The following is a 16,652-nucleotide window of genomic DNA, read 5'->3' as shown; positions in this document are numbered from 1 at the left end:
CAGGGCCCAGCCGTTGTCCTAAAGCCACTAACTTCTGAGTCGGCTGGGGACTCAGGTCTTCTCAGCGACACAGGTTACAGGGGTCGCTGAAGCCCTGCCGGTGAGAGAGAACTACTCCAGCATGCCCGTGGGAGCTGGCTTTTATGGTTTCTTCTAAGGACACGACTGTCTCACAGGCTGCCCCTCCCACCCTTATCTGTCACCATGTGAATCACATCCCAGACAAAGGGACCTCAACACAGGCATTCCTTTTGGAAGTCACGGTATTTATGACACTGGGTCCACATGCCGGAGAAATGCGGTTGTCTGAACAGTTGGGCCAGTTTTAAAAAATCTCTAATTATGTCACAGCAAAGAGGACAGAGAAAGTTGAAATGATGAAACTCAGATTTCCAAGTATCTGTTATTTCTAATGCTGTTACTTATAAATAGAAAAAACCTTTAAAAACAAAAAAAACCATGTGTATCTTTAAAGTTGTGTCCTGTTTATAGTTCACAACTTTACAAGGTAAAACTGTTCTAGTTTTTATAAAATGCCATGTTGAGAGTCAAAACATTCAGACAAAAACCAGTCTGGATCTCTGGGGAGCAGATAAAGGAGAAGGGCAAGAAATTTGCAAAACATCTTCAACAGCCACCTCTATTCTAACTTCTTTCCCTGAATTTGAAACAAGTCGGGACGAGAAAAAATACGACAGTGTGGATTCTGATTTAAAAGCAACTTCAATCAGGAGGATGAAACCCCAAGCGGGGAAGAGAGAGACACCATTCCCCATCCGGCTGGCTCCTTAACTGTTTTATAATTAGCTTCCATTTATTCTTAGCATTAACTTCCTGATGTTGACTCTGCCTTATTGGCAGAGAAGCAAGGCAATCAATCACTTCCTTGCCTCCCCAGAAGACCCCTGATTAAACAGAGACCAAGTCAATCCTAACAGCAGATTTTATCATTAACCTGGAAGCCAGTGCCTAGGAAGAGGCAGCTCCACCATCACGGGGGTGTGGACTGGGCAAGCCTGGGCCAGGCCCACAGAGGACCAGTAGGTTCCTTCCTCTGACCAGGAGCATGTTGAAGGGGAGTTGGTTCATGCTGGTGGGGGACAGGGGTTTCCTGGCCATGTTTGTCTTTCTTTTTTGGCGGAGGGTGGGTGCGGCGTGGCAGGCGGAAGTTGCCAGGCCAGGGATTCAATGGCAGTAGCATTGGCAATGCGGGATGCTGAAGCTGCTGCAGCACCAGGGACCTCCAGCTTGGTGATCTCTGCATGCATGGCCCTAAGGACCAAGTACCTGGGGCGGGGGGGTGGCGGGGGCAGCCCCTCCCTCCACCCGGGCAGGTGGCTGCGGGGGCGGGGGGCGCACCTACCTTCCTTCTGGCTGCCGGCCGCGCCCTGCTGCTGCAGCAGGCTCTGGCTGTAGAGCGTGGGCAGCGCGGCGGCCGCGTACTGCTGGATCCCTGAGTAGGCCTGCGTGAGCGCGTCCATGGTGCCCGCCGTGCCGTTCGTCAAGCCCGTGGCGCCGAGGCCTCCGTTCAGAGCCGCCATACCTGAGAGCATTTGAGCAACTTTACAAAAACCCCAACGATAGAGAAGAGAAACAGCACTTCTCATTAGTGCTTTCCGAAGGAGGTCCGGGAGTCAGTCGACACACGAACAACGGCCAGGGCATGCAGCGGGCACACGAGGACGCCGACGGGGACTCGGAGACGCGACAGTGGGTCAGAAAGCGTCAGGACGGCGGACACACAGGACCCCCCCCCCGACCTCCCCCCCCCCTCCCCCCATGGTAACCCTCGCCCCTTAGGCCGCTGATCGCACGCACGGAGGCGCCGCGGCCGGACAAGACACCCGCTCCCATGCAGCTGCTACTGGCAAGGACGCTGTCATCTCTGTGAAGGAAAAGCCCTCTGCTCCACAGGGCTCAGAAGCATGTGCAAAAAACATTAGTGGCAGGGGCCTGCGGCATCTGCACACGTAAATCCATTAACTGGGGTCTCCGAGGAGCCACGGGATGGCCCCAGGGGCGGGAGGGAAAGGACGGGATGAAACGTCTCTCCTGAATTCAAGCTGTCTGACCGAGAGGCGGCCCAGACACAAGCTCTGGACTCAAGAGCGCATCGGCAGCTCCAGGAGCTGGCTTTCCTCCCCCGCCGAAGGATGCTGTCAGGGCCCAGGACCCTCGGGACTGCCTCCCGGGTGAAGAATTAGGGTGCGGGGTGGGGGTGGGGAAGGCACCTCCTCCCCTGAGTGCAGCTAAATGCTGCTGCTTCTTCAGTATGAATAACTGGAAAGCGGATGGGGCCGTTTTCAGCAGCAGAGCGACACACACCACACCCCCACACAGGCCCAGATAGTCTTCAGTGCTCGGGGAACTGGGGTTTCTGCCAAGGAGTGGGTTCCATGCCATGTTTTTCCGTCAACTGAACTGACACTGCGTCTGAGAGCTGGATCTGGGCTATTAAGTGTTGTGAACTGGCTGCTGGCCACACACTTTTTTGATTTTTCCTTGTCTCCTGGCTGCTCTTTTGCTCTATGATGGTTGCTGGCTGCGTCACTTTTTCCCTGAATACAGAGTCAAAACAAGCAATACTTTATAGAGTGTGAACTTTTCGATGAACTCAGGAAATGCAAGAGGGAATGTCATGATTGCCTTGAGTTCCCTCTATGATGAAGGCATTTTTTTTTTAAAGATCTCACTGAAAACATTTATGAAAACCATGGAAGAACTAGGACTACTGATTAAAGATATTAAACTAGCAAAGATAATTAACTGGAAAAACATTGGTAGGAATTCTAATGCGAATAGAGGACAGCGAAGATGGGGACACTTAGAAACTGTAGAGCAATCAAATACCAGAATCACCTCCACTCGCACCCGTGCTTTTGCCCGCCGTCCACAGGACACGGGAAAAGCGCTCCTGTTCTTCCGACACCTTCTTCTCTTAGACTCAAAGGACTACACAAAACACAGGAAAGAGCTTGGCCTAAAAGCCTGTGCCTTGTAGCCCGCAGGTCTGCTGTTCTCCCTGGGGTGCTTGAAGGGACAAAACAGGGCCTTGGGTGACATTTGGGGAGTGTTAGGGACAGGAGAATGGAAAATCAGCCTCCTGAAAAAGGCAGTGATTTTCAGCAAATCCAGCCACTAGCAAATGCAAATGAAGCTCAGAGGCGCTGGCCAGCAGAGGTCCTGCTGACTCCGCCTGGAGTTCCTTATTAGGAAGGAGTCTTTTCTCATTTTTTTCTCCTGTCATGCAAATATTGTCAAAGAGCTGGGAAGGTCTGGTCCTCGCAATTCTCCAGGCCCTGGAACGCCCACTCCTCCCCTTTCCCACCTGCCTCTTCTCCCCCCACCCTGGGTTCTGGTGTCGGTTGAAGCAGGGAGAGCTCCCTCTCTTCCCCTTTTGGTTATTTTATCCTCACTTCCCAGTATTTGTGTGAAGGTGAAGAAACATGTTTCTTTCTAGAGAGGGGAGTGTGAGATGGCCTGGGAAAGGCCTGGCCCAGTTGGTTAAGTGTCGCTTAATTCCATCAAGCTGCTAAGAGATGCTGAGGGTACACTTGGTCCCATCATGGGCTTGGCCCTTGGGAAGGTCGGTTCCTTAGCGGGAAGAGCTTCTAAGAAGACGAGTGAGTGCTGACCTGCTGCCGGACTGCTCTCCAGGGAGCCAGGTGCTAGGTGTGCCCTGCAGCCTTCAGAGCTAGAGCGTCGGGCCAAGGATGGCAGCACCACTAGGATACATGTCTCGGGACTCCCCTGCCTTCTGTAGAAACGCCAGGGGAGGGGCTACTCAGGGCCCAAGGCTTTTCTCCTCTGCAGCAGAATCTTCCTTTTGAACATACATAGAGCAAAAATCCTGACAAGTGCAAGTGCACTGAGAATACTGAAAACCCAAACTAAGCTGCAGATTTGCAGGTGTATGTTTGCCAAGGCTGAACAGGTAGTTGATTACCTGGTAGTATCTGAAGCCCCATCAAAGGAAAGATCTCAACTTTTGACGGTTAGTCCTGTGAATGCTCTAATGTTATTTTATATGAACTCATCATATCACAGACAGCACTTGTCAGTTCAGCTGCTGGTATTTGATTCCATCTAAACACCCCGTACAGAGAAAGAGAGGTCTGAAGAGGGTGAGCTGAATTAAGATGCTTCCTGGGGAAAGAACAGGGCTTTGAAGAGGCCAAACAGATGCATCATTTCATCCCCTTTAATTTAGATTCCCACACACGCTGTTTGGACGAGGAAGGCTGGGAGGGCGTGGCAAACCTCTAAGAGGGCAGGTCTTGACAAAGGGTCTGTCAATAAAGTCAGAGGGTGCCCTGAACCATCACGTGCCCTAACTGCTCTCTGTCCTCCCTGATGGGGACCTGAGGAGCTGTGAGATGACTGAGGAAATCTATGGAGATGACACAGAAGCTCCACCCTTGTAAACATGAGCATGGACATGTGCAGTGGCCATCACGGAGCTGGTGCCAGAAAGCAGAGTTGGGGGCTGAGGGCCAGCAGCAAGGTACAGTTCTCTGCCCAGCACCCTCTAAGTTTTATACCAAATACAGAAAGGGCGAAAGTGAGCAGTGAATCACCATATGCCCATCGATCTCTATCTGCTGGGGGCAAGTTTTCTCTGCTACAGATGAGATACAGCCTTTCCAGGCTGCAAGCTGATAATGAAGACGTAAGGATGAAACGTCTAGAATCAGGAAGTCAGTGGCATTTGTACACGTGCCTGTGTTAATACGCTCACCAGTGTATGTGAGGTTGTGGGGGCCTCTCTATGCGGCTAACTACCCGTATCTTTACAGATTCCAGTAATACAGAGGAACAGTAGTGTCACAATGCATATAAGGGGTGACAAACCACTATAATATGCCCAAAGCACTGCATCTTTTCTCTCCTCTACAGAAAGTTATCTCCATAAAACATCATTCACCAGGCATTTGTGGCTGGCGATATTCAGATCATCAGAACCTGAGACACTATCTGGTGAGCCATTTGGAAGAGTTATGTCCTTGAAACGGGAAAATGGGGATGCCACTTGACATACATTTAAACTCAAAATCAGACAGAGACTCCTGGGTGGATATATCTGCAAAAAATATTTTCTGGGTCTTAGTTCAGATACTAGTAGATAAAACCTGCCTGGAAAACCCTCAAATAATCTGGAAGGAAAAGCTACGTCCGTGAACCACCCACACGCCTTTCTTCTTGGCTTGAGGATTTCCACTTTAGCTCTAGGGCACTGTGCTTTCCCGGCCCCTCCCTTCGTGGGAGAACAAGGATATGGAGCTCCAGCAGTTGAGCTCGGCTACTTGCCTACTAGCTGAAGCTTCACCTGGGGGGGCGGGGGGGAGCTGAGGGGCCGTCGGGCAGGGAAGAGGGTTAAAGGTGCGCTTGGAGGGGTTTGGGAATCTGCTGCGGACTCTGCCTACCTCCCCCCCAGCTCCTTGGTCCATGGCAAAGAGCTGGCTCTGCTCAGAACACTCCTCCGGGAGCACGTGGCAGCTCCTGGATGGGGCGGGGGAGGAAATGGCAAAGGTGTGGAAGCAGGGGCCACCCACGGGTCAAGCTGCCCCTGTCCAGGTAACTGTTCCTAGACTACCTTCTTTGGGAAGGAGCCAGCAGGACAGAAAGCATCACCAGGTCTGCTAGGAATGTTCTGAATGAAGACGCTCTATGGTAGAAGGTTTTCTCTTGGCATCTGAGAAAACAAATAGTGACTCCAAGCCAGGGGTGGTGGGGGCTGTTTAACAGCTCAGACGGCAACATTCACCCCATCAGAAGGAAAGTATTCCTTGTGCGTGACTTCCGGTTTAATTCCACATTTTCCTAGTTCAACTCTAGTAGGAGTTATGTGAAGCAGACTTAATTTCCCATATGAACCCAATGGCAAAGAATTTAAAAAAACAACCACCACGATTTAAGCCTGTTGTTCTTGCCAGAAGCACAATTTGAGTAACACGGACCCCACACAAGAACTCTTGTGGTCTCTCTGCCATTCAACAGAGTCCCTCGCTATGCGGACGATGGGAACATCCCAGCCAAGGACAACAGCAGAGGATGGAGGGAGGCGGGACCACGCAGACAGGGGACGACACACAGCGATCATGAGCACGTGCTGAGGAGGACAGCCATTCCCACTGGCCTGTTACTGTGCAGACCAAGGACAGGCAGGCGGTCAAATCAAATTCCTTGTTTTAGGGGAACTAGGTCCTGGGGCAAGAGAAGCAGCATGAAGGTTTGTGTGCAAACACACGTCTGCAACCGAGGGGAAGGACAAGTGAGTTGGAGCGTCTGCAGAACAAGGTCAGAAACAGGAGTCAAGGCAGTGAGGGCTGCTGGCCAGAGGGGAGCTGGAGGCGGTTTTACTAGAATAAAACCTTCTGCCATCACGTGGCTACCACCTCATTTGCTACATGTTTGCTAATCAAGAACCATCCTGTCTGGAAGGAGAAATACCTTTCTTTTCTCCTTTTTTTTTTTCTTTTTTGGCCTGTGGCCAGGTCAAGCTCAGTCCAAGCTAATGTTTGTTTTTCCCAGAGCATCTGCCTAAAAGGATTCACTAAAACCTGGAAGAATTTCCTACCTCTAAATGGCTGATTTATTTTCCAATCAGGATTATAAAAGTTAAGTCATCCGATGAGTTCTAGGTTCTTCTTTACCAAATAAATTGCAAAGTATTCTTTTGGGGATTTTAAGATATAAAATTACTGTTTTTGTTTGTTTGGTTGGTTTTTTGCTTTTTAAAAAAAAGACTGCTTGATCATCCTTTAAAACCTGTTCACGTATTGAATCATGGCTTAAAAAAAGGCAACTTGCCAAGGACCCTTTTCTTAAAGCTTAAGATGGGCAGAGGTTGCACTGCCTGGTAGGTAATTAGGTCCCCAAGTTAGACTCAGAGGCTGTCAGGGACCTGATAGATTTGGCTATTCTTTTTTCTTTTTTTTCTTTTTTAGGGCCACACACATGGCATATAGAGGTTCCCAGGCTAGGGGTCTAATTGGAGCTGCAGCTGCTGGCCTGCACCACAGCAGTGCCAGATCCTAGCCGTGCCTGGAAGCTACACCAAAGCTCACGGCAACACCAGCTCCTCAACCCACTGAACATGTCCAGGGATCAAACCCACATCCTGTGGACACCAGTCGAGTTTTTAACCTGCTGGGCCACAAAGGGAACTCCTGGGCTTGGCTCTTTTTATCAGGCAGTGGGGTGGTGCAGGGAGACTGAGCTGATGGGAAGGCAAATGAGGGGTCCCCTCTGTGGACTGAGGATCCATCCGCTCCCCCAGCGGAGGAGCCAGAGTTCAGTTCCAGCCTCAAATATGACTCATCCTCTGGCCAGGTTCTGGTCTCCCCAGGGATCTAAAATGCTGAACGTGGCTGGGCTGTGTAGACACAACCCAGAGGATCTGCAGGAAGGCCTTACGTGTCAGGGCTCAGCCGTTCTGTAAGCCGTCTGCCTCTTGCAGCTTCAACCTGCCACAGGGGACCTGTGCCCTGAGGAGACGCGCTGCTGCCGAGGGACCCAGGCCTCGGCTGCTCGACACCACCTCCAGGGAGCGGCTCCTCTCCACCCACCCTGCTTCCTTCCTGGCAAAGCCTCATTTCTCCTCCTGTGGAACTGCCACGCCCCTTCCGGTTTTATAGCTGGAGGAGCCCTTTAAGAGCATCTGATCCAGAACTCCCAATTTCTAGACGGGGACTCTCAAGTCCAGACTAGGGGCACAGACTGGCCGCGGATTCCAGCAGGTGACGGGCAGCAGACTGGGAGCTGGCTCCGTGCGTCCTGACCTCTCGCCCATTCACTGTTCTATTGTGACACACTGCCTCTCAGGAAAAGGGACCAGAGCCAGAACCAAAGCCCTTGAAACCTGCAGGGACCTGTCAACCCCAGAAACCTATGGCCAAACACCCAGTCTACATGCTAGAAAAGGCTCGGGGTGGCGAGGGTGGGCAGTCCAATCACGGATGCCATCTGGCCCTCAGAGCCTGTGCCACTCCACCCCCAGCCTCAGTTCTGCCCGGGACCTGTCCTCAGGTGGTCTGTGGCCGCCCCGTCTGTGGAGGGTTGGGGGGAAGGCTGTCCACCAGAGCAGCAAGTACTCACTGTGGGCGCTACCTGCCAGTGCATTAATGTTATTCAGTCCGACCGTGGCTCCCGCCAGTCCTTGCAGAGTCCCCAGGGAGGTCAGAGAGTTCATGGCTGCACCGGCGGTGGAGTTGGGAGTGGAAGCAGCCACTGCAAAACAAGAGGAAGACAGGGATGGGCAAGAGCCGGAGGTGAGTGACAGCAGGGAAGGCGGCTGTCTGGGGGCGGGGGTCCCCTTGCAGCAGGGGGCCAGGGCGCTGGCCAGTCCTGGGACATCTGGACTATGCTTGTGCCCATGGTGACAATCAGATTTGGCGAATTAAAAAAAAAAAAAAAATCACCATTGCTCCATTGTGCCAGTCCACCAACACACGCACTGCTGCTTAGTGGGGCAGAGACCACCAGCCTCAGGGCTCGGGGCTGGTCGGCTCCTTCATCAGCCCTGCTTTGGGAGCCTCTGGACAAATTCCCCGCCCCAAAGGGGAAGGGGTGGAGGGCATGAAACGCCCACTCTTGGCTTTCTTATTGTTTATGCTTAGATTTGGCACTGTCTCAATAAAGTTTTTTTTTTGTTGTTGTTTTTAATCATACATATTCCCTCCCCCCCCCTTTTTTTTTCCTTTTTAGGGCCACACCTGAAGCATATGGAATTTCCCAGGCTAGGGGTCAAATCTGAGCTGTAGCTACCAGCCTACACCACAGCCACAGCAACACAGGATCCGAGCCTCATCTGTGACCTACACCACAGCTCACAGCAACGCCAGATCCTTAACCCACCGCGCAAGGCCAGGGATCAAACCCGCGTCCTCATGGATACTAGTCGGGTTGGTTACCACTGAGCCGAAACAGGATCATTTAAGTGGAATCCTGAAACATGTGCCCTTCTGTGACTGGCTTCTTTCCCTTCCCACCCTGGTTCAAGGTTCATCCAGGTTCTGACAGGTGGTCGCTTTACCCCTTTTCCTGTCAAATTATATTCCACTGTGTACAAACATCTGTTTTCACTTTGGAATAATCACACTGTGCCTCTTTGTACACAAGTTTTGGGTACACGTATGTTTTCACTTCTCTCGTACACACCTAACAGCGGGATTGCTGGGTCATCTGACAAAACTGTGTTTCTCACTTTGAGGAGATGCTCACAAAGCAGCTCTACCCCAGGCGCCTTAACACGTACAGCTGCTTCTGTAAAGACTGTTCCAAGTACCTCACATTTGCATAGCTTGACAGTCTGCTTTATCCTGACGACAGAGGTAAAAGCTAAGCTGAACTCTGACCACTGATTACAAAAAAAAAAGGCTAAACTCACACCGCTGATAAAAAACTGGACGGGCATTCTGGGGTTTTGGATGCAAACTGTTACACTGGGAATGGATGGGCAATGGAGCCGTACTGTACAGCACAGGGACCTGTGTATGACTGGGTCACTTTGCTGTACAACAGAAATTGAAGAAACACTATAAATCAACTATACTCTCATATAAGTAAGTAAATAAATAAATAAATAATTGCAAAAAAAAAAATAAATAAAAGCTTGGCCATGAACGTCAGTCTGTCCTTCTGGAACATTCCTGCCCAGCTGGAGGAAGCCACATCCCTATTCTGCCTTCAGAAACCACCTAGCACTGCTTGCAGTGCGCCCCACTTGGGGGCCTACATCAAAGGCCTAAAACCTGAATCCCCAGCCTGCTGCATTTCCGTCCACACGCGCATGAGCTGCTGACCCTCCTTATGGGTATGCACCTTCTCTCTTCAAAATAAAACAGTCCATCCTCAAGTCAGTGTTTCCAGTCTTTTCGTGTTGTGAGACCTTTCTTTTGTGTTAATAGTTCAATGACTTTTCTTCTATTTATAGTTGTAAAACCATCATTCCAACCTCATTTTAAAATATTTCTATCCCAAACCCACAGTCCATGCCTCCCCTCTGCCCGCCTGCCCCCTTGGTAAAGGTAAGCTTTTCAAAGTCTGTGAGTCTGTTTCCATTTTGCAAGTAAGTTCATCTGTATCCTTTTTTAGTTTCCAATATAAATACACACAAAAGACGACATAAACTACCATAAACTTAGATCCAGATTCAAGAATACTGGAGGACCAACTTGCTTCCTCTAAGAGTATTTTAAAGCGAATTTCAGAAACTTAAGCCGTTGTACCCCTACATATCTCAGTATTCAACTCTAAAAACTGAGGCTATTTTCTTTTAAAACCCCCTCAAACCATTTTTCTTTTCCCCCTCAAGTTTTACTGAGTCATAGATTTCTAAGAATGTGTGTATTTCATTTACATTTTCAAATTTACCTTGGTATAAAATTACTCACAATATCCTCCTAATACATTTAAAAAATCATGAGCATTTACATTTAAGTTTCACTTTTCTGTCTGGTTGATCTGTCGATTGCTGAGAGAAGCAGGTGAAAATCTTCATGTGGCCTGAGGAAGGGGATCAAGACGGCGGAGCAGTAAGACACGGAGCTCACCTCTTCCCACAGCCGTATTCCTCTGCCCAGCAAAGGAAACCACAGACAAATGAAAAGACGACCCACAGAGCGGGAGAAAGTATCTGCAAGTGAAGCGACCGACAAGGGCTTCATCTCCAAAATATAACAGCTCCTGCAGTTCTATATTGAAAAAACAAGCCAATCCAAAAATGGTCAGAAGATCTAAACAGACACTTCTCCAAATCAGAAAAACAGGTGGCCCCAAAGCGCATGACAAGATGCTCAACATCACTAATTATTAGAGAAATGCAAATCAAAACTACAATGAGATATCACCTCATACCAGTCAGGGTAGCCATCACCATTGGTCTACAAACAGTAAATGCTGGAGAGGGTGTGGAGAAAGTGGAACCCTCCTGCACTGCTGGTGGGAATGTAAACTGGCATAACCACTGTGGAAAAGAGTATGAAGGTTCCTTAAAAAACTAAATATAGAACTACCATATGATACAGCAATCCCACGCCTGGGCATATATCTGGAGATATACGATAAATGATACAAATGACCTTATTTACAAAGGAGAAAGAGACTCACAGATTTTGAAATCAAATTTACGGTTACCAAAGGGGAAATGCAGGGTGGAGGGAGAGATTAGGAGTTTGGGATTAACATATACACACTACTATATATAAAACAGATAACGAACAAGGACCTGCTGTACAGCACAGGGAACTCTACTCAATATTCTGCAATAACCTATAAGGAAAAGAATCTGAAAAAAGAATGGATATACATTTATAATAACCTACATGGGAAAAAACAATGGATAAATATATAAGAATATGTGCGTGTACATATACATATATATGGATGTATGTGTGTATATATATATATATATGATTCACTTTGCTGTAAACCTGAAACAAATACAATATTTTAAGTCACCTATACTCCAATAAAATTAAAGAAAAAGAATGTAAGTATGTGTATAACTGATTTACTTTGCTGTACACTTGAAATGAACACAACATTGTAAATCAACTACACTCCAATTAAAAAAAATCTTCCACTGTGCTAATGCCCATTATTCTATGTAAATATATAAATTTGGGGGGAATACCATCTTGAAGCTATGTTACAACTTCCACAGATGTTTGTAAAACACGCTACCTTTTGTTGAAATAAACTTTTTGTGCTGATCTTTTTATTTCTAGTTTTATCTTTAAGTCTATTTTGTATGATGTCAAAAAAAAAGCACCGGCTTTTTAAAAATTTGCATACTATTTATCTTCTGCCATCTTTTTACTTTTCTGTTTATATTTTAGCTGTATCTCTCATAATCAGTATGTAAATAGGTTAAAAAATATAGCCGAATAAGTTGATAATATTTTAGTAGTACTATTTAAATTTTGTAGTATAGGTTTGCCTACATTACATTTCTTTTCTCTTCTTTCTTGCCCTTTAGGATTATTTGTTGGGTTTTTTCATGTTCCATTCTCCCCCTCTAGTACTTTGGAGATAATAGTTTAATATTTTTACTCTTTTACATATTACCATAAAAACTTGAAAAGTTACACAACTTATGAGAATCAAAGGCACTCATTATCTTTATTCTTTGCTGGAACAAGGCCAAAGTATCAGTGTCAGAAACTCTAAGGAAAATTGCCTGTGTTAAAGCTTAGTGCTGGCTGAGTAGGGCGAGTGGAATTTCCCTCCAATAATGTAGAATGAACCAGGCATCACATACGTCTGCAACCTAACTTTATTTTATCTGAGTGGTTAAAACCCCTCAGGCCATCAAGTCAAAGTGGTCCCCAGCTTGTACTGTCCTTCGGCACTTTGCAGAGTCAACTGTAAGTCAACCTTGAAAGGGCCCAACTTCAACCAAGAATTCTCAGCAACCAAGGAAGTTAAGCTCACAATCAAAAATCACAAAATACACAAGTAAACCAAGTACCAAAGAATAAGAAGAAGCAGAGGCAGAGTTAGACAGACATCATATTTAGATCTACCAAAACTTCAGATATTAGAATTATTAACACACAATAGAAAAAAAAGTATATTTAGCATGGCTGCATAGTTTAAGAATTTGAAAAATGAAAAAAAGGGATTATAAGCAATGACCAAGCATACTAAAAAAATTATTAAGGTCTTAGAAATGAAAAAAATATAATTATCAAAATATAAAATTCAATGGATACACAGGTTTAACAGGATATTAGATACAGTCACAGAGAGAATTTGGTAAACTGGAAGACTGATTTGAGGAGCTTATATATAACTGAGACAGGAAATATAGGAGGTTAAGTGCCATGGAATAGCTCTAACATAACTAGATGAAGTTCCTGAAGGAAGAGAGAGTAGGGAAAAGGCAATATGGGAAGAGTTAATAACAGAATTTCTTGAAATTAGGGAAGCAATCCCCTTTTACCATCACATCCAAAAGAATAAAATACCTAGGAGTAAACCTACCTAAAGAGACAAAAGATCTGTACTCTGAAAACTGTAAGACACTGATGAAAGAAATCAAAGATGACACAAATAGATGGAAATACATACCATGCTCTTGGATTGGAAGAGTTAATATTATCAAAATGACTATACTACCTAAGGCAATCTACAGATCCAATGCAATCCCTATCAAATTACCAAGGACATTTTTCACAGAACTCGAACAAAATATTTTAAAGTTTGTTTGGAAGCACAAAAGACCCAGAATAGCCAAAGACATCCTGAAAAAGAAAAATGGAGCTGGAGGAATCAGGCTCCTGGACTTCAGTCTATACTACAAAGCAACAATCATCAAAACCATACAGTACTGGCACAAAGACAGAAATATTGATCCGTAGAACAGGACAGAAAGCCCAAAATTAAACCCACGCACCTACAGCCAACTAATCTATGACAAAGGAGGCAAGAATATACAAGGGAGAGAGGACAGCTTGTTCAATAAGTGGTGCTAGGAAAACTGGACAGCCACACGGAAAAGAATGAAATTAGAACATACCCTTGTACCATACACAAAAATAAACTCAAAATGGATTAAAGACCTAGAATAAGACAAGATACTATAAAACTCTTAGAGGAAAGCATAGGCCAAACACTCTCTGACATAAATGACAGCAACATCTTCTCAGATCTACCTCTTAGAGTAATGACAATAAAAACAAAATTAAACAAATGGGACCTAATAAAACTTAAATTTAACCCTAAACGAAACGAAAAGACAACCCACAGAATGGGAGAAAATCTTTGCAAGTGAATCAACTGACAAGGGATTAATCTCCAAAATTTATAAACACCTTCTGCAGCTCCATGCCAAAAAAAACCAAACAACCCCATCCAAAAATGGGCAGAAGATCTAAACAGACAGTTCTCCCAAAAAGACATACAGATGGCCAAAAAACACATGAAAAGATATTCAACATCACTCATTATTAGAGAAATGCAAGTCAAAACCACTATGAGGTACCACCTTACACCAGCCAGAATGGCCATCATCAAGAAATCTACAAACAATAAGTGCTGGAGAGGAGGTGGAGAAAAAGGAACCCTAGTACACTGTTGGTGGGATTGTAAATTGGTGCAAACACTGTGGAAAGCAGTATGGAGATTCCTCAGGAAACTACAAACAGAACTCCCATTTGATCCAGCAATTCCACTCTTGGGCATCTATCCAGAGAAAACCACAACTCACAAAGACACATGTACTCTGATGTTCACTGCAGCACTCTTTGCAATAGGCAAGACATGGAAACAACCTAAATGTCCATCAACAGAGGAGTGGATCAAGAAGATGTGGTACATATACACAATGGAATATTACTCAGCCATTAAAAAGAACAAAATACTGGCATTTTTAGTAACATGAATGGACCTAGAAATGATCACGCTAAGTGAAGTCAGCCATACAATGAGACACCAACATCAAATGCTTTCACTGACATGTGGCGTCTGAAAAAAGGACAGACTGAACTTCTTTGCAAAACAGATACTGACTCACAGACTTTGAAAAACTTATCGTCTCCAAAGGAGACAGTTTGGTGGGTGGGGGGATGTGCTGGGGTTGTGGGATGGAAATCCTATAAAACTGGATTGTGATGATCACTGTACAACTTCAAATGTAATAAATTCATTGAATAATAAAAAATTAAAACCCAGAATTTCTCAGAACTGATAAAAGACACCCCCCCATCCACACATTCAAGGATCCCAATGAATTCGAATCAGGAAAAATAAATACACAATTAGAGGCACCACAGCAAAAAATGCAGAACACCAAGGAAATAGAGAATAATTTAAAAACAACCAGAGAGAAAAGTACTCTCAAAGGACCACGATTAGATATCTCACTACCTGACATTTCAGTATTAATGACCTAAGACAGGTTAGTAAAAGGTGCTGAGATAAATTAACCGTCAACCTAGAACATCCAGCAAAAAAAAAAAATTCCACAAACTGGGACAAAATAAAGAAGTAATTTTTACACAAAAGCTAAGAGACTTTTTCACCAACACATCCTCACTAAGTGACGTTCTATTGGATGTACTTCAAATGAAAACAGAAATGATCCCAGATGAAAGAAGAAGGAATAATAAGCAAAGGAAGTGGTAACTATGTGGGCACCTAATCAAATGCTATATCAAATGATGCATTGGAATAAAAAATAAAAAACAAGTTAGAGCTAACATACACGACAACATGAATACAGCACCCATGGGAGCCTCTTCTGACTTGTAACACTGCTAGATCCCTGGATGAAAAAGAAATTTCTTCCTCAAGAGAACTGGCTAAATCTCAGTAAGAACAGCAGGAGTCTGTGGCATTTGAGTCACAACCAGCAGGCTGTGCCACCTCCTCCTCCACCCCCTCAAGCTTTATTTCAGGAGGTCATGCCCAAGAAGATGGGGCCCCTTCCACCACAGCTCCCAAACTGGAGTTACGGCTTCTCCTAGGGAGGGCTAGATCACTAGTCTTTCTAATCGTTCTCCCGCCCCAGCCCTGTCTTGTAGAAACTCTACTGCAGTCCAAGGAGTGTGAGTCTTTTCCTCAAACCAGCCTGTACTCATGGGGTGGAAATTCTATCCCAGTCACAGCATACAGACAATACTGGGCCAAATTCCCCTCATCCCATTTTGCTTCTGGGGGGAAGTTCAATGCCTAGAGAAGCAAGCTGAGATGACCAGATGCTACTGCCCTCATACAGTGTTCCTCTTGTAGGCCAGGGGTTGCATGAAGCAAAGCAGGCTGCTGTCCCTCAGCAGTGGACAGAGGATCTGCCCACAGAGAAAGAAAGGTCACAAAACAGCTCCATAACTCTCCCGAAAAGGAATGAAGTCATTTGTAACACAGGGCGGAGACGTTCAAGCCTAGGGCAGGCACCATGGGAAAGAACAGAAATTTTGGTAGTGAGCCATTAAGGGGTAGCACCATAATAGCAACATGGTAGAGTGGCTAGAAGTTTAACACAAGAGCCAGAGAAAGAGAGAGCTATGAAGGGTCCTGCTGGGGTCAGAGCAAGTATCAAGGAATGGTCTTGAAGACTTTCCCCATGAAAGCACCTGACTTAAATAGAATCAGACTGTGGGGGACAATATATGCTCCAGGGCCAAAAACCAATAGATGAAATAACTAGAAATTAACTGAGATTAACAGCTGAGTGTGGCAGCAATTGAAACAGATCATCCATAAATTTAACAGGGCAGAGAGGCAGTCAAAGAGCCATTTAGAAAAATTAATGCCATTTAAAAAAGGAAATAGAAGAATGTCATTCACAGCCTAAGGTTGTGCCCTCTCAGGAATGACATCAGAAACATACCATAGGAGAATAAACTTCACTAGCAAAGTCATCAAGCAACTGAGCCAACAAACAAGCAGCAGCTGGGTTTGGTGGGAGCTGGGGGAGAGTGGGGAGGCTCCCAATTGCTACTACAGAGTATCTGAAACATCCAGTTATCAACAAATTATGAGACGTAGAAAGAAACAAGAGAATGTGATCCACAAACAGGAAAAAAAAAAAAATCAGGCATCAGAAACTAAATTTTAGAGGGCCCAGATACTGGGCTTAGCAAGGACATCAAAGCAGCTATTATAAATATGTTCAAAGAACTAAAAGAAACTATGCTTAAAGAATTAAA

General features: G+C 45.8%; 1 protein-coding gene across 1 annotated transcript in view; it reads right to left on the bottom strand.

Moving 5' to 3' along the window:
* Nucleotides 1–16,652, bottom strand: part of LOC110258135 (CUGBP Elav-like family member 2) — a 29,251-nt gene that overhangs the window by 11,465 nt on the left and 1,134 nt on the right. Inside the window, exons 2-3 of the mRNA XM_021081295.1 lie at nt 8,098–8,365; nt 1,364–1,543 (exon numbers count right to left, since the gene is read on the bottom strand). Coding sequence (XP_020936954.1) covers nt 1,364–1,543; nt 8,098–8,365 — 448 coding nt within the window. The remainder of the gene's footprint in view (nt 1–1,363; nt 1,544–8,097; nt 8,366–16,652) is intronic.

This window comes from Sus scrofa, unplaced genomic scaffold (assembly GCF_000003025.6).
Source record: "Sus scrofa isolate TJ Tabasco breed Duroc unplaced genomic scaffold, Sscrofa11.1 Contig1304, whole genome shotgun sequence".
In the NCBI taxonomy this organism is placed as follows: domain Eukaryota; kingdom Metazoa; phylum Chordata; class Mammalia; order Artiodactyla; family Suidae; genus Sus; species Sus scrofa.
Note: the sequence above shows the minus strand (reverse complement) of the source record. Positions and strands in the feature narration are given on the sequence as shown.